The sequence below is a fragment of the Malurus melanocephalus genome, unplaced genomic scaffold (genome assembly GCF_030028575.1).
Source record: "Malurus melanocephalus ecotype Western Australia unplaced genomic scaffold, MMel_1.1 scaffold_8, whole genome shotgun sequence".
NCBI lineage: Eukaryota > Metazoa > Chordata > Aves > Passeriformes > Maluridae > Malurus > Malurus melanocephalus.
Genome location: NW_026623240.1, coordinates 114,288 through 138,917, shown reverse-complemented (window position 1 = coordinate 138,917; position 24,630 = coordinate 114,288). Strand labels below are relative to the sequence as shown.

The window sequence follows — 24,630 nt, the reverse complement described above, 5'->3', positions numbered from 1 at the left end:
ACAACTCGCTCTCTTCAATCAGCACATCAAAGATAAGCTGTTCTTTTTAAACAAAAACTCATATTAAAAGATGTTCTGATTAAATTTAGCTAGAACCCTCCTTCGTTAATCATCCAAAATTACATTTTATGCACAGAAAGCCAGAATTTTATAAGCTCAGTGCTTAAAAATTGGAAAATTGCCTGTTAATGTGAGAAACCACTGTCCCTCTGCAATGTAGAGCAGATTTTATTCATCATTTTCCCAAAATACATATGGATCCCATTTGACCTGTGCTTTTATATTGCATTGTAAAATGGCATGAATGACACTGATTTTAAACATCCAGTTGTTTATATAAGTGTGAACTGAACATTGCAAGAATAATACAATTTAAATATGCCAAAAATCATTTTAGGACAATCACTGTTTCTCATAATCTCAGATGTTATTAACCATAGGTACCTTCATTGCAGTACAGACGCCAGGAAGGACTCATTGCATCTCGGTGGAGGAGCAGGAGGTTTTTCTAATATTGCTTTGTTCATGGAGGACTCTGGAAAAAAACAAAAGGTGTTTCTGAGCATTTACTAAGAGAATAAAGAGAAGAATAGCATCCTACTGGTCGCCTCTGAATCCCCAATGCCMATCTTGGGGGCAGGGCTACTCTCTTTGTTCACTTATAAATCAATGGCTTTAAAATGCCTTTTTGCTCTATCTTCTCTTAAATTACTTCCTTCTACAGAAATTTACTGGTTGATCCTGTGCTTTCAGGAGCTGGAGGTGAGCAGAGGTGAATTTGGGCTCCCAGAAGAGCTAATTTTGCTCTTAATAATTTAGAGGAAGTAATTGCAAAGGGTAAGATAACTAAATAACTAGAGGATAAAGTAATTGTGAGCCATAGACATCAAGGTTCTAAACAGACTGAGTCTTGCCAAAGATAATTGCTTTTTTGATAGTATTGCAAAATGGATGTGTCTTATCATAAATTTAGGTTCTAGGGGAGGACTGGATACTGGTTTTCATTAACTATTACTTTGAAACTTAATGCAAAATGTTTTTGATGTAAAGACTGTCATACATGACAGAGGGTTGCTAAAAGACCAAAAAGGGTGATTGATGAATGGCAGAATGCTGAGGCCCCACATGGGAGACTGCATTACTGGTACTTTCCTTAAAAAAATTAAAAAAAAAAAAAAAATCAAAGTTTTTCTATTAATGATTCACAGATGAAAAGGCTAAATTATGTGTGCTGAAGATTGGTCTGGGTGTTTTGACTAGCTTGGTAGACAGCAAGCTAATTGATATCAACTGAACAGTACCMTATCTCTAGAGAATTAATTATTTAGCCATAGTAAAATAGGCATGACAAGGAGCAGGGAGATATAAACAGCAAACATCAAAGACATTTATTAACAGACTAAGTTGTCTTTGCAAAAGCATTGCTATTCCATTTCCAAATAGTAATTTGTTGCTTTCTTCTCTTCTAGTTGCCCATATTGGCATCTTCTGTTGTTAGCCTCTATTTCCTTGAACTCACTGATGTCTTCAAGCCAGTTCACTCTGGATTTAATTGCTATGACAAGAGTCTGAGTATGCCATACATAGAACCTACACAGGAGTCTGTTCCCTTCTTGATGTTGCTTAGTCTGGTTTTTGCTGGACCATCAATTACGGTAAGTTTGAAGTGTTACTGTCACTTAATAAACATTTTGAGCTACGTTTCAGTTGGCATAAAGCAAATAGCTCCTTTGGTTTGAGTCGGGCTGTAGAGTGTCATCCAGGCTGGTTTCCTAAAGAGTTTAAATTCATATTTCATTCTGCTATAACAAAAGCAGATATGCTCCTTAAAAACATTCCCTGCAGCACTTCATCTGCTCTCACTATCTTGATTGTGGACATTCCTGTTAAGAGAAAGCATCTAGTAGGATGAGAATAGCTTGAATCATTCAGTTACGCTGTACAAATATTTGAACTTTTACAGACAGGGCATCTCCATACTGTCATATACATCAAAAATGCAAGGTTTGTTTTTTTTTTAAATTCAAGCCTTTCACAGCCCTGAACTTGCCACTTTTGTTAGAATTAGCTTTATTCAGAGAGAAGGTATAACAGTCTTGTCAGTGAACTCAATTACATTTTCCCAAATAGCACTGAAACACCTCTAAATTGCAAGTTAGTCATTAAGAGCAGGCAAAAGTGGGCTGGTTTAATCATTCACCCAGAGGGAGGAGATGATTCCAACAGAACAGAAATATCCTCTCAGAATGAGCAACTGGGCCACTATTTTATAGAAAAGAAAAGTAAAACTTGTCTCATGTATATAAAGGAGAGAATTCATTTTGTCTGATTTTAGCAGTTCAGATAGGAGGCTTATTCTCACACCACTCCTCTCTGGTAAGTGGAGAGACAAATTCACCTTGAGTGGATGATGCTATGCCCCTAAAAACATGATCAGCCTTTTGAAAGGATCTCTTCTTCCCCCTGACAGCAGTGACTACGCATCTCAGTTAGGCCCTTCTTGAAGGCCAGCTGCAAATATATCTCTGCTTCCAGCTCCTTTTAATTCCCTGAAATTCAACCAGTTCATTCATTTTATAATACTATCCAATTGACAGTTACAAAATCTGTAAAATGTGATGCCTGTATAAAAATTATCAAGTGCTGTTCTCTCTTTGCTTTCCAGATTTTTTTTTTTAATGAATCTCTTCTAACTGCATTTCATTTTCATTGCTTTAGAAACCATTTTTTAAGGATTTTGCACAACCAGCAGGCTAAAAATTGTACTGTTTAGGAACTGGGAGCTAAGTGGTCCTGGTGCAAAATGTTGGTATTGTGGTTTGGCTGCATTTCTTAAGATTACACATAATTTTGCTAACCACAAACTGGACTTTTCTCAAATGGCTATAAAAGGAATCTATCTAAGCTCACTTTGGCCACAGTAGGTGGTAAAACCTGGCTTTTACTTCAGAGAGTTTATGCTAAGCCTAGGTAATATCAAACACCTTAAATCAAGATAAAAGATGTCTTTTTCACGATATAGTATTTATTAAGGGCTTTGATTATAGCTCAATTATTGCAGCATTGTGTGAAATTTTGCAGTAGAAAATGTTATTCTTACTTGAATCATTCTACCAGCAGTACAGAAAATTAATCAGAAACATGCCCATGTCAAACCCGTAGTTGAGCATGTCTTTAAAAAAGAAATGTAAATCTCAAATCTTCAAAGTACAACTGGCAAAAAGCTGCAGGCCTCAGGAAGGTGGTTTATTTGTGTCAGTGTGAGCATGAATGTGATGCTTGTGTTAGACTGGGCAGTGACAGTGACAAATAGACAGACCTTCTTCAATAAAAGCACTGAAGGCATTGGCTCCTTACTTTTGGATCCCACTTTGGAAGTAAGGAACTTGGGGACATTTTTGTCTAATCCTTCCCTTTTTCTCTGGAAAAATAGGCCAGTGAAGCTCAGAGAAAAAGATTACAATTGTATCATTGTCATCTTGTGGAGTTTAGCATTCTATAGATTAGTTTTCATAAACATTTCTATTAATTACACACTTTATAAAACCTGTAAAATATAGAAAAGAAAGCATGAGTTATGTGAGGAATTGAGGATCTCCAGTAATGTAGCATATCCTGGCCTCTGTTCACACTTCAGGTGCTTACTGCAGTATGGGGCAGAAGGTCATCATGACTCARTAAAATACAGGTTTATTAAAGCACATTTTAAATATTACCAAAAGCATGAATAAGAAGAAGAAAAAAGAAAAAGTGTGCATGGGGAAGAAAACAAGTAAATTCCAGCGTCAATCCCGCTTTAAAACCTTTTATAAATATTAGAATAGGAATGAATTTTTTTCTATATTACTTTTGTTGGTATAGTTTTCCCAAGACTGTAGAACATATATAAATCTATTCACTTAAATTTATTATTTTTACTAAAAAAAAACCCAAAACAAAGCAAAACAACCACAAAAAATAAACAAAATATCAAACAAAAAACCTAACATTTTGTGATTTATTTTCCTAAGCCATTATTACATAAGGATATGTGTGGCTTTTGGGGCTTTATGTTTTGGTTTTTCTCTTTGGGGTTTTTCTCTCATTAGAAGTGAGTAGCAAATGCATTTAAACAAGTCTGTTCTGTAGCCCTGAAGGGTACAGAAAATAACTACCTGTGTTATTGACATATGTCTCATAGCTTGTGGCACAKATGAAATTTTGTGTATGCATTCAAAAACTGCAGGAGACTTCAGTGTGGAGCAACTGGACTTGAAGAAATTATTAATAGATATTTTGTGTCTGGAAGACAGATACACCTAAAGTGCAGCATGACTTGCTTTTGCTTCAAAGAACTCTGAATCTGATCCTCTGATAGATTTTCTGTCTAGTTACTCATTCAGAAATGTCAGGACCAGTTGTTTAATGGTATCAGTGAAGGTTCAAACTCTTATCAGCCACTGACTGAAAACCTGCTTAAAGGTAACAATGTCCTTTCCAACAGAGATTGGACATKAGATCACATTGATTTGGGAAATCAGTTCCCAAGGAGAGAAAGCAACTGCTGGAAGTTTCAGTCCTACTGCCCCCTGTGTTCTGGGAGTTTGTTTCTGTGGAAGTGTCAGCCTCTGAACTTTCCTTGACAAAGGCCTTGTTGGTTTTTGCTCTATCACACAAGCTAATCTATGGTTTGGTGTTTTCCCTGTACCAGACATTCCCTAGAGCTTGGCTAAAAACTGTRAAGAGTTTTTCTGGATTTTTAGTTTGGAATACTACTGGTTTCTCTGTGAACCTTCAGCAGTAATTCATCAAATGTAGACAGATAATAGTGGCCATAGTTCTCAGCTAATTAGAATTCCTTAAATAACCCTTACCACTGGCTTTTCCATGTCATAAGAGAATCTTGACTATTTCAGTCTTTCTGGCCATGAAATTTATTACATTTCAATTTATTAAAACTTTAGCTAATAAATACATAGATTAAGTTTTTCCATTTTACCTCCCTTCTCCTCAGAKGAGAGGTGTTAATATAGACAAACACCACTGGTAATTACAGCAGATTCAGCATAATTCAGATACTTTGGCATCTCATTGGATTATTACCTCTGTGCATTGCATGGATTAGTTTTCAATGCAGCTGTGGATAGGCAAAGTGAATCTTCTTTTGGTGAGAAGTGCCTCATTAATTGCAATATTTCAATTCAACCCTTACTCTATAGTCTGTACAAGCCCTGTATAGAATTCCAAATAGTGGTACTATTGAACAAGGAAAACAATAAAATCTGAGACTGCAAATTTATAAATGTAACTTTCCAGCAAGTAACACCATTTTCATTTGTTCTCTTCCTTTTATGAGTCTAGGGCTTTGGTCATGATCTGTTTTGCTTGGTGTGTTCTGAGGGACCATAAGGACAGAACTTTTTCTGCTGCTGTGGATCTGGTTAAAACCCAAGCCAAATTAAACAAATACAGAAGAGCAGGCTGTCACATAATTAGAAGTTGCCTGGGATTGCTAGGCTTGTGGCCAAAGACTGAGTGCTAAAACCGCTTCAGAAGCACTAAGACACTGCAGTGGCTTTGGATTACTTTAGAGGCGAGATTTTATAATTACTGAGTTTTTGCTGTAGAAGCATCAAGTTCAGCTGTAGATCAAGRCCTGGATACCACTGAGCAGTGTATACTGTATGCCATTTGCATTTCATTYCAGGACCACCTTCTTGGCTGCCCTCATTCAGGCTAAGTTGCATTACTTTATGTTTACATATTGATTCAAATCTTTTAAAGTTGGGCGCATGTCAGTGGATGACATTGGTCGTTTTAGTTATATTAAAGTCCTTTAAATTCAATCAGGATCTTCTGAGTAAGTGCTACATTCAATTTAATGGCTCCTTTGTCATTGCAGATAATGATAGGAGAAGGAATTCTCTACTGTTGCCTGTCCAAAAGAAGAAATGGGATTGGAACAGAGGCCAATATTAATGCAGGAGGATGCAACTTCAATTCTTTTCTTAGAAGAGCTGTCAGATTTGTTGGTAGGTTTCAAATGTTACTCACAAAAAAGAACTTTCCACATGCATTCAGTTTTCACCATGCAGGTTTGCTTCTCTGAAAGAGCTTTTCAGAACAGTGCAGAGCTGTCACTAGCAGAGATCTGCTAGAAAATGTAAGAAGAAACTGTCAGGCTGCAACAGAACAGCCTCATAGTCAGTAATGCAGCATCTACACTCTCCGTTTGCTCTTCCCTCTCCTGAACTATTGTCAGTATTTCTAAAAGAGTAATTTGTTTTTCCTTCYCTGCCCACCTTGAGCTGGCTGCCTTTTAATTATTTCAATGTATAGTTTCCCCTGCCTGTCTTCAATGCATCAGAAGGATTCAACCCACCTGTCACAGTATTCAGCATGACAGTGAAAACTTGTCAGAAACACTCAGTAGGTTTGACATTCTTTTCTGGAATATGTTTATCTGCTTCTCAGAAAGGGCTAGAATCTGACAGCTTAAGTGATAGAGGAACATGTTGAATTCTTTCATTTTACTTTGTTTCAATTATCAGTTATGAAAAATTGTATTTGGAAAGGCAGCTGGACTTTGATCCCCTTCGTACAGTTAATATTCTCTCCCAATGAGTGACTTAAGGAAAGGTTTCCTCTGCTTCAGAAATCTTTCGTTAGAGAAGGCAGCGTAGGCAAAGACAACCATCAGGACAGCAGGCTGAAAACCTGGTAGGACAGCTGTTCCCTGGGTTTTGGTAGTCTGGCAAGCAGAAAAGTCATGACAAGCGAGGTCATGCAGTCTGTGACCAGTAAAGCATGCTAAGAGCAGCAGTGAGGAAGAAAGCAGGGGTTCATAGATTACAGCATGAGCAAGGAGGACTGTAAAGATACCCCATGTCCACTTCTTCCACTGTTTGGTATTCCATCACCAAAACACAAGCTCAAAACAATGAATTTCATGCCTAATTCACATTCCGAATCGGAAGTTTTTTTCATGTTTTAATGGCTTTAACATTCTTTCATTTTTAGGATGAAAAATAAATTTCTCTCTATGAATAAATGCAGGGAATTATAGGTAAATCTTTAGGAGAAGAGCAGTTGAAAATGTTCAGTAAAGAAATTKCATTACTTCAATTGCCCTGTGAATTTGGCATTATTAATCAGTCTGAAGTATTGATCCGTTGTGAAACAGACTTAAATATTTGGATAAAGGACAAAATACTAAGAAACAAGGATAAAATACTCAAGAAACATTAGAGGTCTGAAGGTAACCAAAGTTATCACCAGCTGGTGATTCTGTGGTGGCAAAAAGAGAGCAGGTCTTCAGAGCAATTATCTAATGGGCAGGTGGCCATACTAAAAGCCTGTCTTCCAGTGGCAAGGTCCAAGGACTGGATGAGCACCTATGCTCCCTCTAACAATTGGCTACTCTTTAGTCAATTCACAAAACTTCTTTCCAAACTGAAGCAGCTCCAGTGTAGCTTCCTTTTGTGAAAAGTTGTTGGAGGACATCRAGCCACGAATCAACAGGGAGAAAACAAGCATAATCTTAAATTTTTATATTAAAGAATTCAACTTTGCAATAAGCTTTCACAAAAAAAATACCTCTTATTCTTCATTTAAGTTCTCTCAAGTCCAATAACAAAAGCCATCAGAGTTTTGTTAAATGTAGTTTGCACAATTAATCAACTTAATAAAGGTAACAAGCTCTGTTGATTTCTTTTCTAGGTGTTCATGTGTTTGGTCTCTGTGCAACTGCTCTTGTTACTGATATTATACAGCTATCAACAGGATATCAGGCACCGTATTTCCTGACTGTTTGCAAGCCTAACTACACATCCTTAAATGTATCTTGCTCAGAGAATTCATAYGTTGTGGAAGATATTTGCTCAGGAGCTGATGTCAATATTATCAATGCTGGAAGGTTGGTTCTATTCTTCATTTTGTACATTTTTAAGTATTCATTTATTTTTTATTTTCTTTCCCAATTTCAAGATTCTTTTTTCCTGGTTAAAGTCTGAATCAGTTTGTTGGGTTTTTATAACAAAGTTGAATGCATAAATGTCTTTTTAATGATGTTCAATTTTCTCCATAAAGATATTAGTGTAACCATGAGCTTTGGAAGACTTCTCAGATTCCAAAGCATAGTTGTTGGCAGCTGTTCTTCCTCTTTGAAGGAGGCAATTTCCTATACAATTGTTACTATGTATAGCTTCTAATGCTTTTCAAAGTGCTGTGGGTAACAGGCATGGGAAGAAGTCTGCCAAGTCCTTGGTCTGAGACCTTTGTGTAACATAATTACTGTTCAGGTGTTTGGGATTTGTTGCATGAGTTTGTTTTCTGCCTCTCTAATTAATTAATTTTTATATATATATTCTTTATTAGAGGAAATACCAGTGCAAACTATGTGTTCCCAAACATGTCTTTTCTTTCATATTATTTCTAACTGGTTCTTCATGCTCCTTTATCTTTTAGTATTTAGTCTCCCTATTTGGGTAACTGGGAGAAAAGTTAGTATGGTTTATAATAGTAGGTTTTGAGCATGCATGTCCAAGATGAGATATAAACKACTCTATATATCTTATGTTAAATAAGTTCAATGTGATGAAATAGTGATAATTCAAGTACTGATGAAAAGTCATAAACAAACAAGGGAATTGAAAGTGTAAATTAGAAAGTCGTTCTAATGCATCTGCTAACATGTTAGTATAAGGACTTCATTAGTACAAAGTGTTCTAAATGCAAGGACTGCACTACTGAGAAATCATGAAGCTCTGTACTGAATTCTATAGKAGACTTTTATACCTTTTCCACACCMGGTTCACCTTTACTTCATGYTRCTCATTAAATGTTTGAATGTTTCGTAGTCCTTCAAAATTTTGGTGCTTTTTTAAATSTCCTACTCTCTGGAAAAGTTACAGCAAAATTATAGAATGTTTGAAATTGCTACAGTTTTTCTCTGATGCAGTGCATAATTTGTCTGTGTACCTGATAAGTGGTCCTGGAGCTCTGTTTCTTCTGGCACATTCGCTTCRCTGTAACTTTGCAGTCCTTTTTTGCTCTGCATGCAGCCTCAGATGATAACTTCTGGCTTAACTTAATGCCTCATGGCCTTATATTTTTGTCACATGAGTGGGGTTAAAATATCTGTATATATATTTAGGCACCTCCTCCGCATTTGTTTGCTTTTCTATTTATTTCAATGGACAACGTACTTAGGAATCATGAAACCATGCACTTTTAAAGTTTTTTCCAGAAAATCTCATAATAAGTTTAAATACAATCACTTTCAAAAAAACCCAGAGAAAATAGTTGAAACATATTAAGACTAAGCAATCCGGTTTTGAGTGTTTTTGTTTCCCMAGGAAGATGATCATGTATTGATATACCAAAGTCATTCCCATCACAGAGGATACATTTGGTAATCTCTATTATTCTGGCACCACCTTAGTTTCTCCTTAATTCAATTTTATTGCATTATTCCTTTATTAAATTGTTATTTCCTTATGCCAGTCTGAACTTTACCACGGCAAGCAGCACTTGCTACTGGTTCTTCAGTGGCACTYGCTACTTCCTTCAGTTACCTGTGTAGCAACTAAGGTATAACTTCTACAGTACAGGAGGTTAATTTACCTTCAGTAATTTCAGTTTGGAAGGGACTTGTTCTGTGTTTGCTAATGGCCTTCATTTTTTATTTGTACTTCCCAAAAACTTTGGCTCCAGAAATGCACCTCTAGACTCCTGTGTGAAAAGTATGGAGAACACATAATTATCCAACTGATGACATGAAATCATTTTTCTGCAACATCCCCAAATATCCAGTGGTTCCTATTGTCCATCTTTTCCTCTGCTACCTTCAAAGAGCCTTTTCAGTCACTTCTATTCAGCTCCCCAATGAGGTCTCTATCCTCTGTCATGTCTGATGTTGTGACTCAGTATGACTCTGTCTCCCAGTTGGACTCTTTCTCATCATTGTTCCCTCTCTACATATCCTTGTGCATTTAGAGTGATACACTGTCATTGCAGTTCAGGACCTGTTTTTTTTGAGACCTTTGTTCACCTTTTCAATACAGAGCCATGCAAAGAGGCTACATATTTTTAGCTTCAGTTATTTTCATTTTAGATTAAAAGATAACAAATACAGGAACAAAAGCAGTGACACCATTAGAGAGTACAGAGAGTGCATTTAGTCTGTGTTAGCCCTGAAAGCATGTGAATAGAAAAKAGAATAAAGAGAAAATTGACTGTACCATTGTGACACACCATATGTACTATAAAAATGCCATCAAATTAAGGTTAAGTTCTGAGTGGTACTAAAGTTCATAGAATCAAATATACACATCAGCTCTACAGAGACTGAAAGTGGATTTATACTTCATTAAAACCTGTCCAGGGAAACTAGTTGATTAGCTATTACAAACATTTACCTTTTTTTTCATGTCTTCATTCCCCTGTCCTCAACACTGAACTTGTTCCCCAGGGTTACTATTTGTGAAAGATTTGTTCAGGGAGGTTAAAAATAAAGGAAGATGAAGAAGAATTTAGGTCTGTCTTTAGAAATGCAAAAAGAGCCATGCAGATTTCATCTTGGCCAGTCATGAACCTGCTGGAGCCATAGGCTCAAATTCAGGTCAGCACTGTGGCATTCACACTGAACTACATGCACATTTTTAACTGCCAATTAATTATGTAGAACAGACAAGGCAAAATGTGTAGGAAAGAAATTTAGAAAGTAGACTCTGCTGCTTTGCAGAAAAAAATGTCTGTTTAAAGTTAAAGGACTGTGTTTCAGTTTTTGCTATTTTAAACTAGCTCACTCAGGTTTYTCTGGGAGAATGGCTGCAGAAGGAGCGCAGTTAGGGCTGAAGACCCGTATGTGAACCTGAATGATTGTTTAAGTATATGTACAAAGCTGAGCTTTCTCAGCTTTTTCTCAGCTGTTGTGAGTGCAAGATAGACATACTTTTCTTCACCAAGACATCTAACATGTTACATTACATGTCCATAGCATTGTAAAGAGATAAATCTTCACTGCATCTGACTCATTCCTAGAGCTCAGAGGTCATCGAATTTTTTTAGGGCTTCTATGATCTAGAAGAGTCTATGTCTATTTCCACTGTGGAGCAGGTCACACTGAATCCAAATTCAGCTGTTTTTCTCTCTACTGTGTAAAAACCTTTCACATTCTTATCACTTTTCTTTAGTTGTTTTTTGATTAAATGGGTTTAGAATATTATTATTATTATTATTATTATTATTATTATTATTATTATTATTATTATTATTATTATTATTATTATTATTATTATTATTATTATTATTATTAAATACTGGAGAGTATCGTGTGATGGTTCTACGTAGTTTCTGCTTGCACAAAGCCTCCTTTTGTTAGAGAAGTAAAAGCTAAACTTCACTTTTAATTTTCATATCTGAAGTTTGTAATTCAAGACCCAGTCCACTTCATTCAGGTCTCCAGGTTTTCAAGGGGAGCAGAAGGCCCTCAGCAATTTCAAGAGCAGACATGATATTGCCTACTGTCTCAGAGAGTTTTTACATGTTTTCTTTTATWCTCTTGCTCTGTGCATCAAGAAGGGGCCCCCTGTCCATGCTACTGTGCTCCATTTGCTTCTGTCTTGATGTAAAATACTGATTTTTAAAAAAAACCCTACAGACAGAGCAAATAAAGATATAGTTTCCCTCTCTGAGAAAAATGTCACTGGATGACAAATGTTACTGATAGATCACGTATTGCTTAGGAAGTGTAAGATGGAAATGAATGTACCACCCATTGGCTTTTTTCAATGAGCACTAGCACTGTGCATTTGAACTGAGAAGTGTAATTTGAGTGTCCTTCTTTGGCAGAAAGTCATTCCCTTCTCAACATGCCACCCTGGCAGCCTTTGCAGCAGTGTACATTTCGGTGAGTAACCAACTCTGTTCASTTTCATTTATACAAGACAAAAGTCAGAAAATAATTTGCTATATATTGTAAAATTAAGTGTTGCCTGGATATCTTGGATGGCTSGATGTTTTTATCCTACCAATTAGAAAGCAAAATAAAACTACTGATAGAGCCATTTTTATTGTAGCTGTTAAAGAATAAGGMAGAGGTTCAACTGATTCATATCCTTTGTTAAAAAGCAACAAAAAGTGTTATGTTAAAGTACATTTGATGCCTCATATTATGCTCATATAAAATGCAGTGTTTATCTGTCTCACAGTGATATTTTAACTTACCARTCAAATTAACCTTTATGTATGCTGCCTTTTCTTTATTGCTGTCTTCACTTGATTCAGTGYTTTTAAACTTGAGGCGTTAAGGGCCATACGTTCATGTGATGTAGTTTGATTTCACCTCCATAAAACTGCAGCATGGATGAAATGGCACAATCACTCCCAGAGGCCTTCAAGGTGCTACTGCAAAGCAAGTGAATAAAACCCATCAGTCACTGGCATAGAATTGTGGGACATGCTGCAGCAATCACAGCTGGTTTTCCACTTCTGAGTTGTAACATTTCTTCGGTATGGCCTACAATGTTTTGTACAAGTGACAACTTACTTAAGTTTAAAAAGTAATTCTATCATTCGTGCTGTAAAAWTCAGAGGAAAACAACAGTAAAACCAGTTAATGACATTAGATAATAGTATTGTGCTTGTACTGGGAGCTTGCCAGTATTTATTCTGCCTGGTGAAAGTCCAAAATTTGGAAAAGAACTGATGAACCACCTACACTTAATTTTTGTGACCTCCCTGGCATTATGGCCCTCAGTTGAGAAATGGCTCTCTAAAGCATCTGGTGGTAGCTTTTGTTAGAACAGGTTATTGCGTTCATCTGGCATGACATCTGGCTTCTGTGTTTCACAAGTGGTAGCTCCTTAATCACATTTATAGAGCATTTAGATGCTGATTGGGAACAGTACTGAGGCATAAAATCCTTATCCTAATTGATGTCAATAAGCAACACTGCCTATGTTTTTGGAAATCTATTCCTTGTGATTTCCGATCTTTCTACAGTAACTAAGCAAATTTTAACAGGGCTGTGATATAAAATAAACCTGATAATTTGTAATAGTACTGTGTACTAGTGATCTGTATGTAAAGAAACATAGACTAGAAGAAATTAATATCCTCTTAGGYACATTTAAATTCAACTGCTTCTTCATTTTTTTTCTTTTTCAAGATGTACTTCAATTCTACGTTAACAGACTCCTCAAAACTTCTTAAACCACTCTTGGTTTTTGCTTTTATCATCTGCGGAATTATATGCGGTCTGACTCGTATTACCCAGTATAAGAATCATCCAGTTGATGTTTACTGTGGCTTTCTCATAGGAGGAGGAATTGCACTCTATTTGGTAAATATAAGAGTCATAGTTAAGTTTTAACAAATAGAACTGATAAGGTTGGAATAAGAGTACTGGTAATTTTTATGAAAACTTCATCAGSGTCACATGCCATAATTATAAATATAGCCAATATGTGTTGAAAGAAATTAAAGGCAGTCTTATACACCTGTGATTCCTTGGAGTTCTTAGGGAAACTATGCAAGGGAAAAAGAATAGTCAAATCAGGTTATTCCTATGCTTTTCTTTGTATGGGCTTGAAATAGATGGAGCACCTTGGAGGGGTCCTGTAAAGAAGCATGTAGGATAGGCCTGTTTGTATCTGTACATTGGAAGCTCATCAAGCATTTGCTTTTCATTGCTGYTCTGAGTATGTCTCCAGCAGGAATTCTGCTGCCCAGGCTGCTCAGAGAGCATCAGCACAGGTGTCTGGGAGCAATCAAACYTACTGACACCACTGCTGGAATGTGGGCACGTGAACAGAAAAATCTTAATAGCCAGTGGGATGGTTTTGACCCCCAAGAAGTCAATGATGAATTTTAGTGCAGCATTAAAATAAGTTCATTTCCTGTCCCACTTTTTTCTGTGATAACATATCCTGAGGTACATGCAGATGGTCTGCAAAGGTGATCGGGGAAAAGTGGCCTTCACAGTGGCAGAAAAAACAGCAGTCAGGGTATTAGAAACCCCATGAGCTACTGAAGTCAGCTTCTATGACTGCACTGCGAGCAGAAAGGCACTCTGTTGAGAATATTATTTCAAATTATTAAGCTATTGTAGGTTAACCTAAATGGAGCTGTCGTTGCCATGTTTGAAATACACAAACAGGTACACTTTGTTAGGTCTTCATATACAGTTGCATGACACCACACAGCAGAGASTGTGTTGTCCTGGATACCCAGCAGTCAGTAAATTTACTCTGAAAACTGCACACCAGTAGGAAGATGGAGAGGGGATATAWTGTGAAATTACAAATAATTCTGAAAGGAGTGTAAAGAACAAGTAACTCAAGTGATTGAGTCAGATATTTGACTCTTTCCCAGAATACCCTCAGTGAAGTATTTTTAAAATGATAGCATTTTACAGCGAGTCTACTGATTAAGAAAATGTCATATAACTAAATCCTATTACAGTTCTGCACAGCTTGGAAAGCAATTGATTTAAAGCTGATAAATTGTTCTGTGATGTAGATATTGTATTACACSGTTATTGTGCAGTAAAAAGGGCAGAATCTGCTAACGACAGAGAACAACTCAAGCTGTAACAAGATTCAGTAAATCAGAGTAGACAGTAGTACAGCTATAAAATAGTTTTGCCTAAGAGACTGCAAACATCTATTTTTCTATTTTTCTAACAAAACATTATTTCTGTAGCTATATCTGTTGCTTGATAAAAAGAAGAAAGCTCATGGAGGCTAAATCCTTACCTCAACTATTTATTGCCATGATTAATATGCCCTAGTTATTCTACTAAGACTACTTCATACATACCTAAAGGTACCAGATTGAGGACAGAACTTGGGCTAAGGCTATACTAGTGAGGAAAGCGTATCTGTCAGTTTAGCTGAAATAATTATGTAATTATGTCACTGAATTCTATTTAAAGGCAGAAGAATGTAATTAAAATACCTTAAATGTGTCTTTYTAAACTTTCTTAATTGATTGTTGATGCTTCTGTTCAAATATCAGGGCCTGTATGCTGTGGGGAACTTCTTACCAAGTGATGAGAATGTGTTTCACCCGAATTATCACAGAGAACCTCTAAGGTCTTTGACAGACCTCAGTCAAGATGCCAACAGAATCCTGCCAGGTAAGAATGGTGGCAGCAGTGATGGCATTGTCTCTCACCGTACGGAAAGTATCCTGAATAGAAACCACAGAGATTCAGGGTCTCTGACCAATCTCAAGAGAGCAAATGCTGATGTAGAAATAATAACACCACGAAGCCCAATGGGAAAGGAAAATATGGTTACTTTCAGCAATACTTTGCCAAGAGTCAACACGCCATCCTTGGAAGATCCAGCAAGACGAAATGCAACAATACAYGCATCAATGGATTCTGCCCGTTCYAAACAGCTGCTCTCTCAGTGGAAGAACAAGAATGAAAGTCGAAAGCTGTCACTGCAAGTAATAGAAACTGAATCTGGCCAGTCACCACCAAGGGCTATTGAAATGAGGTCAAGCTCAGAACCCTCCAGAGTGGGTGTTAATGGTGACCATCATGGCCCAACTAGCCAATACCTGAAAATCCAACCTGGCAGCGTACCAGGGTGTAACAACTCAGGTCTTACTGGTGGGCCGAGGGTCTCTATTCAGTCACGTCCTGGCTCATCCCAGCTAGTACACATTCCTGAAGAGACTCAGGAGAACGTGAACACATCACCCAAAACTAGTTCMGCTAGAGCTAAATGGCTGAAAGCTGCTGAGAAGAGTGTTGCATGCAGGAGCAATAGCCAGCCAAGAATCATGCAAGTAATAGCCATGTCTAAGCAGCAAGGAGTGCTTCAGGGCAGCCCAAAGAGTTCAGAGGGAAGCACAGTGACCTGTACAGGAGCCATCAGATATAAAACCTTGACAGACCATGAGCCAAGTAGCATTGTTAGAGTCGAGGCCCATCCAGAAAATAACAGACCTGTAATTCAGATGCCATCAGAAGGTGAAGGAAGTGGGTCATGGAAATGGAAAGGTCCTGAAAAAGTCACTCTTCGTCAGACATATGAGCTAAATGATCTTAACAGAGACTCTGAGAGCTGTGACTCCTTAAAAGACAGTTATGGGTCAGGTGACAGGAAAAGAAGCAACATAGATAACACTGAGCACCACCACCATGGAATCACTACGATAAGAGTCACACCAGTGGAGGGAAGTGAGATTGGCTCAGAGACTCTGTCCATTTCTTCCAGCCGGGACTCAACACTTCGAAGAAAAGGTAACATCATTTTAATCCCTGAGAGAGGGAGCAGTCCAGAGAACACCAGAAACATCTTCTATAAAGGCACATCCCCCACACGAGCATACAAGGACTGAGAGGAGACATATCAGCTGGTCCATACCACCACAAAGTAAACACATCTTGACACAGGTTCTGCTCCCTTTGTTTTGAGCTCATATTTACCTTTATGTGCCAAATTATTGGACCAGCAGCCCAGCATTGCTGATGTGCAATGTGCATGAGCCTGTGAAAAGCATGTGGTGGGGGGAAAAGCACAATGCCAGAACTAATGTGAAGCATTTTCATGCAACTTGTTTCTTCAGACTCAAAACATTTATCTGAGGGTGATGATGTCAATTAAAACAATGGTCTTCAACACAGACACTGTATTTCCTGAATGTGCCAACTTTTTATTTTATATTTGTGTCCAAAATTGACTTTTTCACAGCAAAGGCTGTATCAGTGGTATATATTCACCTTTGCAGAATTTGCACCAAATCTTTAATACAGGATGGTGCTGATGATAACTTTACATGTTTTTAAAAATTGCATACTTATTAGACTCTGCAAACATGACATATTGATGTGCAGTTACTTTACAAGTAATATTGCTAATACTATGATGATGCTGGCTGCATTCATTTAGCGTAGGAAATATTTACAGCTTTGTTATAGTGGATCTGTCACATTCAAAGATTGCAAAGGTTTTGTGTAGTTCTTTAAGATGTCTACTGCAACAAAAAACGTGTGGGTGACATTCCATTAGAATGGAATTACTATCTATTTTGAATAGTTTTGCTGCTACTGCTCAACTTTTGTTTAAGAACAGGTGCTACTAATGAAGAGGCTGCTTCTTAGTGGGCTAACTTGTAGAATTGTTTTAAATTACATTTTAAGGGGTCTTATCAAGTACTACAACTACAAGTAATTCAGATTTTACATTTTTAATCTTCTTATTGTGTCCTTCAGTGACCCTTCCATTTTTCTATTAGTTTTTAAACAATTAATGCAGGACAACAATAACTGCAAGATGTGCAAATCTGAAAGCTGAGCCATGAGTAAATAAAAATAGATGGCAACTTTCCTGACCAGCTTCCAAGGAGACAGGAATTAATAATCATAGCTCACACTTAGAAGCAGTCATTCACCTCACCTGCTTAGTATGCCACAAGAACAATCACGAGTTTCACCCCAATCACCATCATGTCGGTGATTTGTGCTTCGCTTTAAAGAATGGAATGCCTTGGTATTGCAGAATCACTGAACGAGTGTTGCATTGTGCCACTACTACAGTTCACCTCCCTTGAGACACCCTCCAGAACCTTCTTCAGCATGATATTCTTTTCCCACCACTGCCACTTAAGGATATGAAAGGTCTCTGCACCTGAGAGAACATGAATTATTTTAGTAAACTGAGCTTTGAATATAATGAAAGAACTTGCCTGCTAAAAATCTCCATTGCCAAAAATTATTGAAAGGATAAGCTCTGAAAGGAATAAGCATGGTATGTCCTGGGCATGTTAGAAGAAATGCCTCATTTCATTTGGCTCTGACTTAAACCTTGAAGGAAGCCAGGAGCAGTGCTCACCCACTGTAGCTCCTCATTCTCYTCTGTTTCTACCTGTAAGAGAACTACTCTTAGACACCTCTTGGCTCCCCTGCTAGGAGGGGAAGGGAATGGCTTAGAAGTCCCCTCACTCACTGAGTAAGTAGCAGCAGATCAGGTCTGTTCTCTGGCTTCTTGAGTGAAGTGTTTAAGTCCTCTTCTGGTTTAGGGYATCAGAGAACCAGATACATGCTCTATAGTCAGAACCTGTCTACAGATCCTACCCCACAGAACTCTGAGGAAAAGCCCACCCTACCCCAGCCAAGTAGGAGGTAGAAGGATGAATCATCCTATTCAAGAAGATAAACAGCACAACACAAAGATAGACCAAAAAAATAAACCAAACAACAAAACAAAATCCCAAAAAAAAGACCTCTAAACCAAAACAAAATCCCAAACCCAACCCCAAACCTAAGTAATTTCACAAGTATGAGGATGGTGTTTGCGAGTCAATAGAAAGCTTTATATACACTTCCCAGTTTTACAGGTGCTCCAGACTTAGCTGAATGCTTGCTGTCAAGCCAACTGTGCCAAGCAATGCTTCCCTCACCTGCCCATCACYCAGTGCTGTGGAAGAATGTTGGTCCTTAAGGAAATGACCACACTCTTTCTGCTATTGATACAAGATGATCCCATCATTGGCAGAAAATATTCTGCAGGTTACRTGTAAGAAGCTACCCAGTAAGGTTGCAGCATATTGTGTATGTTAAAGGCACCGTATGTTGAAGGCACACTTTAAGGCACATCAGCTRGGAAAAATAATCATAGATACCAGGAGAAAAAGAGAAAAAAAGTAATTTTTTTTAGAATTAAGTTCTCAGATGCTAGTATTTACAAGTCAGGATTTTTTTTTTTTCAAAAGGATGTATCTTTAGTCCTTGGTATTTAATATGAAATTTTTTACAAGATTCCTAGGAATTACAAACACTAGGACTGTCATGAACAAAACCCTTTGGATTTAGTTTAGTCTAGGTACAGGATAAAGCAGGTAGGATTAGCTTTAAAGGAATGGGTAAGACACAAACACTGTTGGCCTATCAATGCAGGGAAATAAGATGCAATCATTTGTTAGTTTGTAAGTGCAGGGGAAAAGAACATAAGTAGATGAACCTGGAAATAATGGAAAATAGAAATGGAGAATAATGGCAATAAAGCAAAGATTAGAAAATGTTCCCTCTGGCAATTTAGCTGTTTTGGAAACAGCAGGATTCCTGGTGGGAGTGTTTGTTCTTTATTCCTTGGTTTTAGTCAGATATATATTGGCATATGTGTTGCTTTTATTACTCTAAAACTTGCTGCACTATTTCAAGTGCAGTGTGATATTTTTCCTAAAGTTTCCTATTTCTTAAGAAAAGATTTTAAAGCTCTTGTGTAATCATTGAAATTATGTTCTATACATAAATATTGATATATTCTTTTTTACTCAAAGTGCCAAAGGCTACTGTTTTTAATAATGGCTTATCAAATTATATTACGTTAGAGAGCAGAAATGTAATAATATATACATTGGAACTCAGACCTCTGCATGTATATTTGATAAGGAGCCTTTTGTAAAATTACTCTTTGTTTACATTCCACTGGTACCTTAATTTAAAATTAATCAAATAAATTGACAGGTGACATCTTCTTAGTGTTCTGATTTTCTTACTTGCTAACAGGCACGAATTATTTGTTAGGCTGTGCTTTACTGAGAATAAAAAACTTAAAAATAAAGTATGTTTTTAAATGAGAATTCTCTATATAAAGTATTGTGTTTAATAAAATGTTATGCCATGTTTTCAAATGGAAAAGAATTTGTAAATTGCTATAAATGTATTTTGTTAAATAAGTACAGATCAATGCTACTGTGTGAGTTTATTGTGCTAACATCATGAAATAAAGATAAAATTCCTCATTAATGTTTAGTTATCTCTGTGGTGAAGYGAAGTCTCATTCCCTGTCAAATCGTTTTTCGGTATTAGGTATCTCCTGATGAGTAAAAGTGGTCACTGGTGAGAATGATCACCCGAGACCTTGCACAGTGGTAAGAGGTTATAAGGAGCAGTGTCCAAACTTGTCTCAAGCCAAAAAACATTTTACAAAAGAAACCCCAAGTGAACTGGGAACTTCAAGCCATGTGAGGATGTGCYGGCTCTATCATTCTGCATCACCAGCTGCATTGCTAAGCCCCTAATACCCCTGAACCACCTTGCTAGTGTTGGGTAGAGCCGCCAGATACGGTGAGGCCAGCCTGGGATTTGTGAATGAGTGTAGGGCAGATGTCTGAGGCAAACCTGAGAGGACAAGCTCTCCCCAGGGGAAGAAGTCAGAATGTAGGAGTCACMAAGTATCATACACCCTTTGCTGTCCACAGTGAAATCATTATGTGTGACAGCACTGTCAAAAGCATTTTTGCCTAGAAGCCACATCAGGTAGTGTGGTAAGCAAACAGCAAAGACTGCCTCCAAGTCTATCTTGATACACCCTGAAACAGGGCAACAGCAGGGCCCAGATGCCTGGGATGGAAGCTGTAGCTGAGGCATGCACTGACATTGCCAATGGCATGATAAGGACCACAGGGAGTAGCAGAGCCCCTGCAATGTATGGCAGCACAGCAAACTGACTGTGAGAAGCTTTCCCAAATGTGCCTGGGCCTTAGTGCAGGCTGCCACTTCGTACTTGTGTGTCCTTGGAGCAGGAAACCTGCCATGGCTGGGTGGCACTGGGCAGCTGCTGCCCCTGCTGACTCTGGCCAGGCAGTGCAGTGCTGAGTGGGGCACAATGTCACACATGTCCCATGCTCCCAGCCAAGGCACCCAGGGTGGACTGACATCTCCTCAAGCTGTGGTGCAGATGTGGGTCACTTGGAAATCTCTGTCCCATGACTTTCATGACAAGTTAATATGGGAGCCCTCAGGTAAAATAGAATCAAAAACAAGTATGTTGTCTCTCAAAGAAAGGGAGGTGTCTGTACAGTTTGGATACTGTTCCCTCTGGTGACTGAAGGCGCTCTCTTTTTGTGGCTGGGGCTGGACAATGTCCTGACCCCACAGCATGAGCAGCCAGGTTTAGGAGAGGCCTCTCCTTTGGCCAGCAGCAGATGCTGCTGTGGCAGTCCATTATATGCCTTGAGTGGGGCTCTGTGAAGCAGTAAGGGCTGTGGCCCAAGGTTATGCTGTCCCACCTGCTGGGAAAGCTACAGACAGTGATGTCCCAGCTATGGCTCAGAGAGGCGCTGTGAAGAATGCAAGAGTGTAAAACAGAATAGGGAAGAACTCTGCTGAAAGTTGTCATCTAATACAAATCTGAGTTCTCCCCATAGAATAGTCCCTTCCATGTATCAAAAAGGGGCCTAGACAATTAGTTCAAACATTTTAAAAGGCACATTTTAAATATATGAATTTAGGCCAAAAACAAAGTCCCCTTCTGAAGTGTATCTTTGATATAGAGATTATAATATGAAAACTTCATCTAAGGTGAGAAAGTACCTCTACTGAGAAGTTTTCTCTTAGAACATATTCTCTTAGACCATTCTGGCTGCAGCAAAAGTGTCACTAAATTAAGAGGACTCACTGTGATCCAGATTAATGACTAAATGTGATCATGCAAAGGAGTTTTCAAAGGTATGATTGATTAAACTGAAACTTAAATCTTACTTTGTGCTGGATTTTATACAAGCTTCAGAGGCATTGATATAAGAAGTCACACAAGACAAGACTGTACCAGAATCAGTTTGGTGTAGATTTATGAAGACCTTTGGTGTGACACATCAGTGCACAGCTGATTTGGCAGGAACATTTAAAGGCATTAGAACCCTTGTTCATAAAGTCATGAATAAAACCTTTTCACAAACCTAACAGCACAGAATRTATCAAACATAGGACAAAACTTCCAAGTGTCTCCATGCTCCACATTCAAAATGAAAGTAAGGGAACTCCAGCTGCATACATGTGCACACAAACACAACAGGAAACTAATATGTTCAAGCCAGGGTTTAGAAGGAGAAAGCTAAACTTACTATTTAAATCAAGGAACAAATAGTGGCAAGGCTGCAAATATCTCTCTAAAATTGTTCTGCTTTGCCTGCAGTAATCTCTTCAGGCATGTAAAATATGCATAAAGACATCATTTAGCTATACCTCCCATATATGAAATTTGTGATTTTGCCATAAAGGATAATATGAATCTTCACATTAAATAGCTTTATCAGCACAGTACTCCTAAAAAAAAWAWWAAAAAAAAAAGGTGAGAACTTACCCAGAACTAAAGCAAGTCTGCTCAAAAAGCACTTCTCATATTTGAGGAAAAGACAGAACAAAACTTATCGCACTCGAAAACATTCCCACCTTCAAAGATCAGGTGTCATTCAGCTTTTTTCTACTGTATTACTTTTCCAGTGCTGCTCAGAAAGAAATGAGTGTCAAGGGGATTTGTGGATCTGTCAAGTTTCTGCAGCTATTAAATGATGCATAAGGAAAAGCTCTGCTCTCTCACCAAATCATTCAGAGGAGATTGGAGCATATCTGAGTGCAATGTGATCCTGTTTCTGTTCCTGCTTAAAGCTGAGTTTGCGGATTACGATGTCTGTTCTTAGCCTGTGCCGGGGCCAGAAGACTAGCTCTGCTGAATGAATAACATCATACAAAGCAATAGCTTTGCTCATTTTTACCTGTAAACTATATGAGTATGTTTTGTAAACAATACCCATATGTAAATTTCCTCTAAAACTACCTATATTTTTTTTTTCAATTAGTACAGGCTAAGTTTATCAACGTTCTCAGTATGKTTTTTTTTTGTGTGTGTTCTTTCATGAACATATTGATGTGATATTCTTTGCCTGAACTACATAACTGTTCCTATGGGCCTGTCACTTTGAAATGTTTTTGCTTCAGTCAAGGAGAGGTGTGGATACTTACCAGAGTCCAAGTGTACACGTTTTTTCAAAGAGCATCATCAGGGGCTGAAAACTGGATGGTATCAGTTGCAGTCTCCTCTGATGCTTGCCTTCATGTCGAGTTTCAGACAATTATCTTTGCTCTTATAAGACAGGAGAGTTTTCACAGAAGAGATTCCAACATCCTGTATCTCCCAATGCTGATTATGAACCAGCCCAGCAGGGAATYGCTGCAGGCTTTGGCCACTTCTTGATTTTGATTTCCTGAGAACTGCTACCGGTATGATGACAAACCAATGCCTTGGTTTACTACCAGAGAATGAGAAGAAAAACTGAAGAGTAGCATACAGTTTAAATGATCAGGACAGCTTCATGTAGCACATTCTGTCTGGTAACACAAAACAAATGAGCTGTGAGCTATGTATGCCTAACAGATTGCAGACTTGTCTAACCTGCTAAACCAAGGCAGACCGTGGAAAGAGGTTTCCTAAAACTCTTTCATTTTTAATGGCATTTATGAAAGAGTTTTCCAATCACTAACTTCTTTTATGAAGCAAATGGAAGAGTTCAGATACAAGTTTAAAAGCCCCAAAACTTATACCTTACCCAAGAAAAGAGAGTGAGTCAGGAGAAAGCTGAAGGTGCTTTAYAAAATGGAAGATTAAGCAGCACTGACAGAACAAAATCATAATTTTAGAATTTGCATGTGATTCTTATCAAGCAGAGTAGGAAGCTAATTAGTACAATCAGTGCTTTCTTAATTCCTCTCCAGTTATTCATCAAATAAATGAAGACTGGGTCACCRTAAAACAATTAATTGCCTCCACACTTAAGATACAAAATGTGCCTGGTTTACAAAACCCTGAGCTCTTGTCATTGAGAAGGGTCAGGGGAGAAACCAAAGGAACTGGTGAAAGTATATTTTCATCTGTGAAGTGATACAGAAGCTAGATGGATGCTCTAAATATTTGCAATAAAAATTTTTGAAAATYACAACAAGAGTAGCTAATTTAGCACTGGACATGCAACTAACACAACCAAAATACTTSAGAACCTGTGAAAGAACATATTACCAGGTCAATGAGTGGATTTTTAGCAAGGATGGTGAGTTGGACAGTATCAGTTGTATGCCACTAAGCTGTGTCAGACTGTACAAAYAGTCTGTTGTTAAAAGGAAAACATGTAGACAGACACAGCAAGAGATCTGCTGCCATAGAAACAGATGTAGCTGCTAGATATGCTGCATCATTGCTACACTGAGGAAAAACCATGGATCAGCAGTGTACCACAGACTGCATCTAAYCGGCTTTGTTAATCAGAACTTAAAATCTGAAATGGATAACTAATCATCAGTTATTATTTACAATACAATGCAGCTGCACAACCTTAGCATACTTTCTAATAGACTTAATAACTGTGGAAAACTAAAAAATTAAGGATTAAATATCATTCAGAAGTTTTATTCTGTTGTTCAGAGTGCTTTGCATTCTCAGAAAAATGAAAAAACCTATACTGCCTGATCGTTCATCTAGACATTGCTCCTATAGCAGTTAGAGTGGTTTACTTTTGCAGATTTTTTTCCTGTTTGCCAGAAAATGAAGTTGAAATTCCATATTTCTAGCACAAGGCCATCTCTCCTATTCCAATCAATGGTACTTTCTTGCACATGAGGAATCCAACTGCCAGAAGTATACACTACAGCAGGGTCCATTCCATCTTCTGTTACACCCAGTCTTGTTCCAGCTTTGTAAAGAYTTACCAGTCTGTTTCACCTACAGTGCAACTGCTTCATGTGGAATCAATGAGCATTTTTAACAAATAAAAAGAAGTCACTCCCTAAATCACTGCAGAAACAGGACTTTAAAGTTCACTTTTAGAAAAATTCATAATGACAGCAAACAGTTCAAG

At 37.8% G+C, this 24,630-nt stretch overlaps 1 protein-coding gene across 1 annotated transcript; it reads left to right on the top strand.

Annotated features, from left to right (window-relative positions):
- The first annotated feature begins 1,478 nt into the window (after positions 1–1,478).
- On the top strand, positions 1,479–19,736 carry PLPPR4 (phospholipid phosphatase related 4). The gene is made up of 6 exons (XM_057373309.1): positions 1,479–1,655; positions 5,882–6,011; positions 7,699–7,894; positions 11,833–11,890; positions 13,151–13,324; positions 15,001–19,736. The coding sequence occupies exons 1-6, from the start codon at positions 1,575–1,577 to the stop codon at positions 16,336–16,338; spliced, it is 1,977 nt and encodes a 658-aa protein (XP_057229292.1). The 5' UTR covers positions 1,479–1,574; the 3' UTR covers positions 16,339–19,736.
- The last annotated feature ends 4,894 nt before the right edge of the window (positions 19,737–24,630 follow it).